Raw genomic sequence first — 14,010 nt, forward strand, 5'->3', positions numbered from 1 at the left:
CTTTAGAGCCTTCTAGAGGGATGGGTGAGCACATATACAAATGAAAATGGTAGTACACATTTGAAAAAATAAGAACATGTTTAGGCTCATCTGATGTAAGTCATGCTCATCAGGTGAGCAAACAAAATTAAGGTAAGTCTCCCAAATAAAAGAGTGCGAGATGAAGCAGCCCAACACATTTGTTGGGTTAGATGGATCCAGATGTCCACAGATCTACGACATCAGTCTATTTGATCTTCTGTTTGAGCTGCTTTTCCATGAGATTTTGATTTCCTATGTGGAGAGTAAGAGCCTGCAGCAGGCAAGTGAAGAAGAAAGGCTGGCACCTGGAGTGCTCCCCCTGGACACAGAAGACAAGGCGTGAACTCTGCAGACCTAGGGGTGGTGGTGGCCAAGACTGAGACAACTGGCAGGTGGGCCAACAGCAGAGGCCAGTGAGTCCTCACACACTGTCCCTGCAATACAAGCTGCAGTCTGCCCAGGGCTCGGCGGGCTGACTCCTGGTGAAAAAGGCACCCCTCTCCCGTGATCACAGACTGTGCGCCACGGAGGATCACGTACGAATTCTGAGTGCACTTGCTGTGACTTACTCAACAGCAAAAGTGGCGAAGACAAGAAAGTAGGAATCCTTGGACTGGGAGAAAGAGGACTTCAAAAAAACAGGCTAAGAAAACACACGAGTTCAGTTCACAGCACTAGTGGGGAAAAACAGACTTCCAAGTTTATGAGAGCTAATCTAGGCACCGGGGTGGTTCCCCCGGGGGACAATGCAGTTCACCACGCCTGGTCTGTTGAGCCACTGGTTTTCATTCTTGAGAAGAAACTCATGGAAGGGTGTATTTGCTATCACAAGTCCACATGCTTTATTCTTAAAAAAAAAAGCTTTCCTTGGTGAGACTTACTGCTAAGTAATTACCAAGATGTTTTCCCCCAAAGTTTTACATGAAACATATAAGTCGAAATAGGCAAATTCTGGGTAAAATCTCTGATTTCTCCACCTCATTTATTTGTTGCCACAGTCTCAATTTCCCGGTTTTATGCCCACCAAACCATCCAAGCCTGTCTTACTCAAGAGTTGACGTAATGGTGGGAACAGCCAGACAGTCAAGATGCTTCTGTGATTCCTTTCTTTAAACCTCTTTTGTACCTATAATAACATCTAGCAAATGATGAAACTCTACTCTAATGGTTCCATGAGGAAGAATAGAGACCCACCGTATGAGTGCAGAAACCTCCCCAATCTAGGTGGAAGGCTTTTATGGAAATGTGGATCAAGACCATTTCCAAAGTTTTGTCTCTTAGTTATTGCACCAGACTTTGGGATCCAAAAAACAATACTACTTTCTTTCTGGAATCATAAGTGAACACAATAGCAGTACCTGTTCCCAGGGAACAAAACCAGTGCCTTCTCTGTGAATGTGTGATCTATGGAGAAACCTGTAGCTGCACCTTCTGAGGCTATCTATGAGAAAATAATTTGGAATTTTATGTCCAAATTAAACAAAAAAAAGATATCAACATGGAAATTTAAACTGATTCCCAGGGAGGCTAACATTATGATTTAGATAGGTGATAACTACAAAACAACCACGAATAACCACAACCAGGTTACTGAACACGGATTCTTGTCTGAAAACTAGGGACAGGTGACAGGTAGACCAAGGATCAACAAAAAGAAACAGAACCCTCCAACACACAGCCTGATATCTAGATGAGCTTGCTGGACTCCACACTTCCCTCCACTAGTTGGGACCCATGCTTGTTTCTGGAGCCCAGCACAGTATCTGATATGTAATGGTATCAATAAACTAAGAAGTTTCACTACCTATTTCAATTTCAAATGGAAAGAAATCTGTTATTTACCCATTTACTTGGACAGTACTATGTTGCACTGAAAAAAAAAAAAAAAAGTCATCATAACCACCTGTAGTGTCAGCCATGACAGAAAACCAGATGTGTACACTAGTCAGAAAAAGAGCAAGGGCTTGAGGTTAAAACTTGAGAACAAAAAAACCTTGGAGAAGGGTATACAAACAGGTTAACTGAATTAGATCTTACTCTTTATAGAAGCTGGGATTTTTTTCCCCCTTTCCCTAAACTCCCTTCTTTCCTTTGCCATTTTGAATTGAAAAAAAAAAAAAAAATTCAAGAAAAACATTTAATAATCTCCCTCCTATTATAGTAAACACAAATGCCAGAGGCCCCTAGAGGTTCTAAGAATACTTGTTTCCCATCCAGAAGTAGGTCAATTTCTCTAGAAAATGCAGGTGCCTTCCAAGTACAAGTAAAACACACTTTGGGACACCCATTTCCAGCATCGACAGAGGCTCCCTTCACCAGTCCTCAGGCTGGGCCGAGCCTGGGGTCAGAAGTGGAAGGTTCCCAGCATACTGCCTGACACCCAGGACTCAAATTGTAGCTCTTATTTTTTAGAGAATAGCTGAAGAATTAAATTAAGATACTTTAGACTCAAGTTTAGGTTTTCCAACTTCAATAAATAAATGAAGCTATTATTTTCTCAAGGAAAACTGAAAGGAAAAGAATAATACCCAACTTAAGAGTGGCAGTCCTGGGTTGGGGATATGGTACAGTGAGAGTGTACTTGCCTAGCATTTTTGAGACTCTGGTTTTGAGCTTTGGCACTTCAAAAACAAAGAGTGGCAGTCCTTAAAAAAATTCAAGTTGCAGTTATCAGAATAGTTACAAATTATAATTATTTATAGAATAAAATAATTCAATAATTCCTGAAAACTGGCCCTTCCTTAAAAGTATATTATACATGTCCCTTGCTGCGCTGCCACTAGGACTTATTTATTTTTTAATATTTTTTAGGTGTAGGTGGACACAAGACAATGCCTTTATTTTTATGTGGTGCTGAGAATCAACCTGGGTCCTGCCCATGCTAGGCGAGCACTCTACTGCTGAACCACAATCCCAGCCCCAGGATTTATTTTTAAAACATTTTTCTCTTCCCCTCCTCCTCCTCCTCCTCCTCCCTAATCTCAGGGGAAACAGGATTACCTTTCTTCCCCATCCTATGCAGAATTATCAGTCCTTGAGCACACACCCACCACAAGAATGAAGTAAATCAAACTTAGGAATGGTTCCAGAAGATATAAGAAAAGACTGTCTCCCAAATTAACAAGTGAATTACAACTCCCGACAGAGAACTGGAATGTAGCCTTTGAATCATCTTTTTAAAAGGACCTCTTTTCCCCTGATGGGTAGAATCACAGCCTCTGGGACAGGAATCCCCTGTGTTTCCCCTTTGCTAGCAAAGCAATAAAACCCTTTCCTTAAAAAAATAAAAATAAATAAAAACCTACATGTCAATGACTTAAGAGATTCCACTCAGGCAGAGCCCCAAGGGAACAGGGGACTGTGATGTTCATACCAGCACTCCTAACAACCCAAGGCAGAAATAAGCCCAAAGCCTTCATTGATGAATGGATACACAAATGTAAAAGAGCCGCGCGAGATTCACTCATCAAGAGAAACAAGGTTCTGACAGTGCTACAAAGACAAGCACAAGACACCACCCCATGGCAAGAAGCTAGACACAAGGCCTCGTGCTCTACAAGTCCATTTACACCAACAGCCCATCAGAGACAAATCCAGAGACAGAAAGGAGACTGCCAGGGACAAGGGGAGGGGAATGTGGAGACTGAATGCTAGTGGGAACAAGGTGTCTTTTTAGTGATGAAAATGTTCTAACATTAACATAGTAATAGTGGCAAAACTAAATATACTGAAAACCACTGAACTGTACACTTATAAAACGAATTTTTTAAAAGTGTTCTACAATGTAAGTGTATTTACATATGTATCCTATACAGTAAGTTTTAATTAATTAGAGACAGTTTCATATCTATAATTAATGTTAATTTTTTTAGGATTCTAAAATATTTAAAATTTAAAGGTACACTATAGCATCACATAACCTAGTTGGATAATCACTGAAATCTTCATTAAATTGGCAACCTTAAAGTCCTAAAATCAGTAGCAACCTGCTGAGTTAGCTTTAATTTCCATTTTGTATCTGTATGGAACCAAGCCCATCTAAGTAAGTACATCATGACAGCAGGAGCTACGTCTTTCATACCCTCATAATCTTTGTGGTTTGCAGCACAATCCCTTGTACATATCATGGACTAAATAATGAGTAAAATGCTTTATTAATAACATATTCGTATGTTGGGGCCATAATGGTCAAACTTTCACTCCATGTGCTGTTCCTTTTGATCAGGACAACAGCTGCCTCTGAAGGCCACATGGTAAATACTTCAGGCTTTGTGGGCTAAACTGTTTCTGATACAACTACTCAACTCTGACCCAGAACAAGAAGGCATTTAAATGAACCATTCCCTGCTTAAGCCAGCACTGTCTCTGGAACTTTCTATAGTTACAGACACATTCCAGTATCCCACTACTGAATACCTGAAATGTGGCTAGGAACTGAATCTTTGTAAATTATTGCTGTCCTTCAATATCCAGGACCTCCTCCATACCAAAATCCAGATTCTCAAGTCTCATATAAAATGGTGCAGCATTTACACATAACCTAATGCATACCCTCCCATACCCTTGAAAGTCATCTCTAATGATTTAAAACACCTAGTGCAATATGAACAACTGCTATACTACATTGTTTGGGGAATGATGACAGGAAAAAAATTATGCACATATTCACAACAGAGATCAAAATTTCCCAAATATTTTAAATGGCTGGTTTGTGGAATCCATGGACACGGAGCTAGTAAATAAGGAGAAGCAACCTATTTTAAATGTGAACATCTACATGTAGTTGGTGGCTACCATACTGAACAGCAATGCATGAGATTACTAGTCAAATCTTACCTCTGCTCAAAAATTAAAGCAAAAAACAAAGTTGGTGACTGTATTATAGGATGAACTGGGAAGAGTAAACATGAAGTAAGATTTCTAATGATTCAAAAATCAAAATAGTAAATAATCAAAATTCTTAACAAACAAATCTCAGCTCAAGCAGGAGGATACGTATAGAGTTCCATGTATCTGGACTTGGCCATGCTTTGTCTGGTGTACACTTGCTGGATTCCAGCTCTGAGGTCATCCCAGATCTGGTCAAGGCCAATTTGCTTCAGTCCATGGGGATTCTGACTCCTGTTTGATGACATTGTGAGCAATGTTCTGAAGTCGTCCAGGGCAGCGATCCTTATTCAAGACACAGCTATTTCTCCATTAGTTGAAAATATACAGTATCATTCCAAATTCATTCACGGCAGCTCAGAAAGGATGTCCTTTAAGTGTGAAGAATGAAATCTCATTGCAGGCAAACCTGAAGAAGAAATAAAGGGAATTAATTTTTTCTAACATCCCTGAGCAGTTAACATGGTGACACATGCTGACAAAAAGACCGAATCTGGGCATCAGCAGCAGGCACTGCTCTTGCCCTGAGGAAATGTGAAACATTCATTACACAGTCCATGTGTAGAAACATGTTTACTTGATATTTCATCCATAATCACTTCACTCATGAGAAAAGTTGGGTAAAACTTTGCACAAGTAGAAACTGTTGCCTTTCATTACTTCTAAAATTATCAATATTTAAAATATCACAACTTGACCTACATAGCCATTAGGAAAACAAACTTGAAGAAAAAAGGTCAAAGGACATGCTCAAGAAATTCCCAGAAACACAAATAGCAAATAAATAGGAAAACTCATTCAATCTCAATAACTATGAGTTTTAGTAATTTTTTGCTTAGCATTTGACAAGAAGGTGAGTGCTGGTGAAGGAGAAGATGAGAGGATATGGGCACTTCCTTGTAGAAGATAATTTGGCAAGAACTATCAAAATTTACAACGTGTCCTGGACTTGAAGCTCAGCTCCTCACCTACTAGGTAGATATGGGCGAGCTGCTTAAATTCTCTAAGCTTCAGCTTTCTACATGACCAATCACTTTCCTCAAACGACTGTTGTAATACCTAAAAAAAGATAACGTATGTAAAATATTTATACACAGAAAATGTTTAACAAGTGGTAATGGCTATTATTTCCAAGCACATGAAGCTACTGTGAAACACAATCTATGTTTCAGATCTTGGATCCATAAAGGCCCTTGGTAGTCAATATATATTTTTTAAATTTTTATTATTAGGTACCAGGGATTGAACCCAGGGGTGTTTTAACCAGCCCTTTTAAATATTTTATGTAAATACAGGATCTTACTGAGTCGCTTAGGGCCTCACTAAGTTGCTGGGGCTGCTTTGAACTCACAATCCTCCTGCCTCAGCCTCTCAAATGCCTGGGATTACAAGTGTGTGCCACCATACCTGGCATCAATATTGTATAACGCTTCTCAATACTGTATAATTTAATGCTTCTTAATGCTGGATAAGTTAAGGCTTCTTGATACTATGTAAGTTAACACTTCTTAATGTACAGCATATTTCAGGCATACTTGTAAGGGTTGTCTGTGTGTACCACATCAAAATGTGAAGGTTTTGAATACATATTTCTGGTTTAAATCAAGAAACACTTCTGAATTACTGTAACGACTTCACAAAATAAATGATCATTGGAGAGCTCAAGGGATCTAAGACAACAAGGGCAACAAGGTTGCCAGAGCCTGTGGATCCAGGTCTGAGTTGCCATCAAGGAGTTCAGAACATCCCATGTCTCTCCACATCACTGGGCTCCCAGTAGCCCAAGGCACATTTAAGGACCTCAGGGGTTGTGCCTATGGATAAGTTTGAACTACCAATACCTGAATCATCTCTAATACTTATAATCTAAGCTTGTAGGAGTTAACATTTTCTGAAACCACACCACTGAATTCAAATAGATATGTTCAAATGTGAACTGAGAACATATCTAGCAGAAGGACTCCTCAAGTACAAAGAACTAACAACTCAGCAATCGCTCTGCAAATGTTTCTAATGTGGGTCTTGAATCAGTCCTCCTTTCCTTGGCCTGGGGAGGATCATAGTGACATCCCACTTGATAACGCTTAGCACATCTGGACTGGCACTTGCCACCTGACCATTGGATGGACCTCTCTCTCCCCCAACCCTGCTCTAATTTCCCACTTTGACTGCCCAAACTAGAATTAACAGTACAGTTAATTCTACCTTGGATAAGCTTTCTCACACGCATCTAGATGTTCTTTGACTTTTTCTTCTCTTCTAATTTCCACCAACAACTGAGGAAAATGTTCTCTGCCTCTAGCTCCATTCTCCACCATCACTGCCCACCTGTGTAGTGGCAACGCCACTGTATCTAAGCGTCAGAAATCTGGGAAGGATGCTGATGCCTCATCTTTCATATTAAAGCTACTGATGTTAGCTGTCAAGGTTGACTTGCTCAATGTCATTTCCTCCTACAGTAATCTCCATGATCCCTTACCTGGGCCACTGTTTTAATAGTCTAAACAGAGTCTGGTAACTGTGTCCATTTGTATGCTCTCATCCCATTCTGACCTACCTATCAGTCTAAAATTGTTGTCATCCTAATTCTGAATAAGCTGTCATCCTAAGAGCAATGGGGACACCAGAGAGTCAGAACAGGAAAATCCCAATGCAGCACAACCAGACCCTTCTTTCTGCCCACTTACATCTTACAAAGCTCCCCTTTTTTTCCCCAGGGTTGACACACAGACTCCTCCCCCCTCTCTCCAAGCTACCCTGGTTTAGACCTTTCACAGGGAGTCATTGAGTCACATGACTGACTGCGTCAGGCCACTCAAGAGGTAAAGAGCAGCAAGGTATTCACCAGTGGCACACAGACGTGCACTGTTTTTGCTGTACTGGGAGCCAGAGCCTAGAATTCTCAGCATAGGTACATGGTCAGAATATTCCTGAAGGCCACCTTGGGCAAGTGCTAATGGTAGACACATCTCACATAAGTGGCAATGAAGACAGTGTCACTGACAGCAGCACAGAATCCTCAGACTCAGAAGATTAAATATTGTTAAGTGCATACACTTCACCACATGGTAAATTTTCTCAACTTTAATATTCTGACTAAACATATGTATTAATGTTATTAATGAAACTAATGTATTAACTTTTTTCCACACTGGAAAAATGTTCGCTTTAACTGTCACAAAGAAATGATGTGCATAGATTCGGACTATTTAATTATAACCTATATTCTCAACACCCTAATCTTGCACCAGACAGGTAAAAAATTATTTTTAAGTACTACTAGGGGGAGGAAAAAGAATCTTCATTAATGGTTGCCCCTTTTGCAAAAAAAAAAAAAGGCATAAAATGTGACAATTATGTGGTGAAATATGATACTCAGGTGAGATTGACTGGGGAGTCAGAGAAGAGGTCAGGTTCGCGTATAACATGGGACCTTCCTTCTATAACACTTGTCCAAAGTGGTGGCCCATGCTTGTTTCCTCACTGTGACACACTGCTTCATGGGTGTGAAGATCCAGGGCATACTTTCTCTTTTGCCTACCAGGTTATATTGAAAACCCAGTAGAGAGCCCAGCACAAAGCTCAAAGTTTTGCACATATAAAAGAATAAATTAAGGAACTGAAGAGTTGTAAATTTTTAAAAGATCTACAAATATGAAAATCCAATACCATAGAGCATCTAAATTTGCTCAAAATCCCTTGAGAATCTCTACAACAATCTCTATCGACTTCCTTTTAAACTTCTGCCTTCAAACACTCGATTTTAGACTAAAATTTACTTCCCAGCTGAGCACGGTGGCACACACCTGTAATCCCAGCAGCTTGGGAGGCTGAGATAGAAGGATCTTGAGTTCAAAGCCAGCTTCAGCAATGGCGAGGCACTGAGCAACTCAGAGAGACCCTGTCCCTAATAAAATACAAAATAGGGCTGCGGATGTGGCTCAGTGGTCGACTGCCCCTAAATTCGATCCCCAGTATCATTTTTACTTTCCGTTTCATTTAGTAATGGTTTATACTGTCTGGTCATTACAAACGTGTGGACAGCTTAACAGTGTTTAAACAGGCGTATGAATCATGCAGAATTTCAGCGACCACTTACACCTATGTAACAAACACTCAGCAGAAGCTGCTCTGTGCCAGGCACTGTCCTATGTGCTAAATCAGAACAGCATGGTCTATGTTCACAATGCAGCTATGGAATAAAAAAAGCATCCTTCCTTCTAAGAAGCTAACACAAACAGACTCTGAGTGCATAAGCTACTTGTGAACTGGAAACTTGATGTACCATGCATTTGTGTACTAAAAGCATTCTGCTCACGAGAACCAATTATAGTTACAGACATTAGAAGCTGACCTTAAAAATACTCTGGCCTTTCCTTTTTTCAGATGAAGAAATGGATTCAAAGAAGCAAACAAACTTAGCCAAGATTATTACACCAAAAATTAGCAGTACCATGATCAGGTCCCTGACCATGTTCTCAAGCCAGTTATGTTCCCAGTACTCTAGTCTGGATTTTAGGTTTTTCATTTTCAATAAACAGTGAAACCCCTGTAAGTCATGACAAAATAGATTCACCAATTATCTATTCGTTAAACCAAGAAACCCAAATACCCTAATGAAAAACCCGATTTAAAGAGCTAGCAAATTACTCCTAATTGTATCAATAATATTTCTATTCAAATACTTTAAAATTTAAGAAAGCTCATTTTTTAAAACAGCCTTTTTAGTCAGGTATGGTGGCACACACCTGTAATCCCAGCAACTCAGGAGGCTGAGGCAGGAAGATTGCACATTTGTGGCCAGCAACTTAGTGAGACCATAAGCAATTAAATAAGACTGTTTTTATTTTTATTTTTTTAAAGAGAGAGAGAGAGAGAGAGAGAGAGAGAATGAATGAGAATTTTTTTTAATATTTATTTTTTAGTTTTTCGGCGGACACAACATCTTTGTTTGTATGTGGTGCTGAGGATAGAACCCGGGCCGCGCACATGCCAGGTGAGCGCACTACCACTTGAGCCACATCCCCAGCCCCAAGACTGTTTAAAAAGGGCTTGGGAGGATCCCTGGAGAGTGGCTCACTGGCAGACTGCTTACCTCGCACATGTGAGGCACTGGCTTTAATCCTCAGTACCACATAAAAAAATAAAAATAAAAAAGATATTGTGTCCATCTATAACTAAAAAAGTAATTTTAAAAAAGATATTTTAAAAAAAGGCTGGGGATGTGGCTTTATGGTAAGGCACCCCTAGATTAAGTCTCTGGTACCCGCCCCCCTCCAAAGAAAAAGTGTTTTTAAAAATAAAGACAAACACTAAAATATCAAAACAGTAAAAAGGAAAAGGTCAGTATACCACTTGTCATTTCGAAAGTTAAAATACACCAAACAAAAGCAGCCAGTGTAGATTCTCCTATTAGCACCTCTGCTCTCCTGTCCTGCATATGCAATATGTCCGACATGTGTTCTTCACGTGTTGTTGTTCTTTATATTATACTTCTGATCCCTTGAGTCATATGCATCCTCTTCATGTTCAATGTCAGGTTTATTTTATTATACACTCCTGCATCCAGTTCTACATGTGATAACTGAGCTACGCATTCAGCTTACATTTAGAGTAAGGTGAGAACTTGGCAAAACCTTCTAGTCCTGATGTTATATATTTATTATTCTCCATCTATCCATTCCCCTTTTCTAGTTGACACTACTGAGTATTCAAAATCTACACGCTGACGTTCTGAGGTTCTCAAACATTCACAAGTCCTTACCTGTGTAAGTGGGCAAGTGTAAAGGGGATGACCTTACCTTATATTTTTAATATCCACTGGAGAACCTCATACCTACACACATAAAACATTTTTAACTAATATAGCAAAGGAACCTAAAAGTAAGACTAAATGAAAATGTCAAATGTAAGCACCACAAAAATGTCTGAAAAGAGAAGAGTGGCTGACCAGCAGCAGCAGATCTGCTGATCTCAGGCTGGGCTTCTAGAGCAGACGTTGAGACCAGGCTAGGGTGGAAGATGCTTCTTAGGGATGCACACCTGTGAGAGGAAGAGCAGGAGCTCACCGGGCAGAGGGAAGAGGACTATGGTGTCGGCCCGCCAAAGCTGTTGTCAGTGCTTCACCTGGTGCCGCAGGCCAGCCTTCTAACTGAGTGAACTGACTGCAAAACTGCATGGAGCAATGAAGCAGAACACAGGTGCCCACAAAAGGCTAGTCTGGCCGGGCGTGATGGCACATGCCTGTAATCCCAGCGGCTCAAAGCCATCCTCAGCAAAAGGGAGGGGCTAAGCAACTCAGTGAGATCCTGTCTCTAAATAAAATATAACATAGGGCTGTGGATGTGGCTCAGTGGATGTGGCTCAGTGGTTGAGTGCCCCTGAGTTCAATCCCCAGTACCCCCGCCCCGCAAAAAAGCTAGCTTATCTGTCACAATGTTGAATTTCCAGAAATGTACCACTTTAGGTACCCTCTACCTCATATCCAGGCCATCAAAAACCATCAATAATCTTAAGCAGACTTCATAAAAGTCAAGTCAAAGGCCAAATGGTTTTAGGTAAAAGGTTAAGACCATGTAGCCAGAAAGCTTAGGAGGTCCGCCTAACCTACAGATAATGACAAAAACAAAAAACAAAACACACTTAGCCCATCAGGCTGTTTTGAAAGTACGCTTGGCATTAGTGTTCACCAAACTATGGTTATGAAGGTCCACAAGTTTCAGGACACATCTTCAGATCCTCTACTGCATGACTTTGGAGTAAGGCCCCAGCAGCTGGCAGACAGGACGTCACCAACAAGGGAAACAAATGCCAGTTCAAGTGGCCACGGGTCCCTCACCCCTCACAAGCCCCCTCCAACTCCACACAGACTGTTTTCCTGATAGGCGATCAAGGACAGGACACCCAATTGTACCTTCACACACTCTGGCCACTGGTTACTCAAAGCTGTGCAGATTGCCACAGCATATGCTGTTGTCCTCCTTCAGTCATTTCATCTTAGGACAATGAGAATGGGATGGAACACAACAGTCAAAATAAGCAGGTCTAACAGAAGAAGGGGGACTGGATATTTAAGGACTCATCTATTAGAAAAACCTCATTCCAAAAGGAGATAAGTCAACTGATTCATTAAACAAGCTTTCTAACAATTTGAACTGTGAGCTAACTAGCCCATCTCAAGATTCATGTTGTATAAGATTCCTTCACTGAGTAAAATTATCAACTATCTCAACAACTAAAGGACCTCCAAGAATCCTGAAAATGTATTTCCTCTTTGATACTAAAAATTCAAAGTTTTACCCATGCATACTGAAAGGCCCTTTAAAAAGTGCACTTACAAGTCTTCCACAAAACACTAATTGGAACGTCAACTGAACTGAACATCAAGGGAATCTGGGAAGTAGCAGCTCTAGTCAAGTGAAATACTTTGTTGCTACAACACTTCAGAGGCCTTAATGACTGAGCATGTCTTATGAACTGCCCAGAAAAAAATATTTTTAGTATAAAACATTTTCACTCAAACTCACTTGGCCATAGCATTTATTTTCCAGGATGTATCTTGGACTGTTTCTCAAGAAAACTCTAGAACTGCAAGGAATGCCCCCACCCCAAAACAGTGTATTTGTGTTGACCACCCGCCGCCCAGCTCTCTGGGTACCACACACTGTTCTGCAAACTTTTTCACTTAAAAATGAGCTACACCTCACTTTACTTAAAATAATATAATACAGAGAGCTATATAATATTTTTTACTCATTGAACTAGTAGTCTCCTACTAAAAAATTTCAAGTCTTTTAAACTATTTTAAATAATACTGCAAAATACGCCTTGCAAGTATTTATTTTTTGCCTACTTTAGGAATGCAGATAAAGACCTACCTGTATCTACATGACAACTATCAGGTGAATTATGACACCACCTATTAGGACAGGAACAGACACAGAAGACTTGAAGGTTACCTGGACAACTGGCCACAGGGGGCTACAGCACAGAAGAGAAGACTGGACTGGCTCTGGGTTCATTTCTAAAAGATGCTGCTTGATTCTGGGAACCACCAAAAATCACAGAAATTACAGCTAATGAATGGGCTTAAACAGTTCTGAGTAACATTTAAGAACCGACTGAGGGACTGGGAGTGTGCTGGTAGAGTGCTTGCCTCATATGCCCAGGGCCCTGGGTTCAATCCCCAGCACTAGGGTGACAAGGAACCCAGAGAGTTTGTAACTGTGAACTAGAAGCCAGGAGATGAAAAGGCAGTGGTTTGGTGGCTGGGCTTAATGAGGCCACATAAAACTGCCGTTATCTTCTCCTATGACCTTGAGCAGATTCTTTTACATCACCTGCCTCATGGACTTGCAGTAAGGCTGTTAAATGAGGCGACAGTGCTTGGCAGATGCTATTACTGCCATTGTCATTATATCTGAATGTACCTTCTGAGTTGAGTTTTGTGTTAAGTTGGTGGTGACCTTAACAAGGCAAGAGTTCCAAACTAGAATGGGCTAGGTCAGCATGCCTATCATCTCAGGTATGGAGGATCTCTGCAGGCTAAGGCAGGAGGATCACAAGGTGGGGCAATCCAGTGAGATCCTATCTTAAACTAAAAATGACTGGTGGTGTAGCTCTGTGGCACAGCATCCTGGGTTCAATCCAAGAAGGAAGGAAGGAAGGGGTGAGGGAAAGGAAGAAATTGGAACAGGATGGGAGGGCTAGAAAGGCAGACTAGGAACACTGAGAAGGATGAACAAACAGAAAGGCCAAGTGATCTGCCCCCAGACCCCAACAATTCTCTCTCTGCCTTTAGAGAAAATGGCACAGGATGGAACAGGAGGCATGGCTGGCAGGCAGACATGCAGATCACTGCTCTGCAGGGCAACATCTGGGTGAGAAGCTAAGGCAGGGCCATGTCTATGAATGACAGGAACAAAAAGAACCTCAAGGAAAGGAGGCAGGACACCCTGGCAGGCTTCCCATGTGAAGGGCTGCCTATGACCACAGGTGTTAAGAGTGAGGGAGGCTCTGGACAGGGCCAGAGGGTCCATTGAACTTCTAGATCTGGCAATTAGTGGTGGCCACCACACAGAGGAGAAACAGGCAAGCCACAGA

General features: G+C 41.0%; 1 protein-coding gene across 1 annotated transcript in view; it reads right to left on the reverse strand.

The window, feature by feature from the left end:
- Positions 1-14,010, reverse strand: part of Cul1 (cullin 1) — an 81,537-nt gene that overhangs the window by 40,222 nt on the left and 27,305 nt on the right. Inside the window, exon 2 of the mRNA XM_027943344.2 lies at positions 5,017-5,317. Within this exon, the coding sequence (XP_027799145.1) occupies positions 5,017-5,156 (140 nt within the window). The 5' untranslated portion in view covers positions 5,157-5,317. The remainder of the gene's footprint in view (positions 1-5,016; positions 5,318-14,010) is intronic.

This window comes from Marmota flaviventris, chromosome 1 (genome assembly GCF_047511675.1).
Source record: "Marmota flaviventris isolate mMarFla1 chromosome 1, mMarFla1.hap1, whole genome shotgun sequence".
Lineage (NCBI taxonomy): Eukaryota > Metazoa > Chordata > Mammalia > Rodentia > Sciuridae > Marmota > Marmota flaviventris.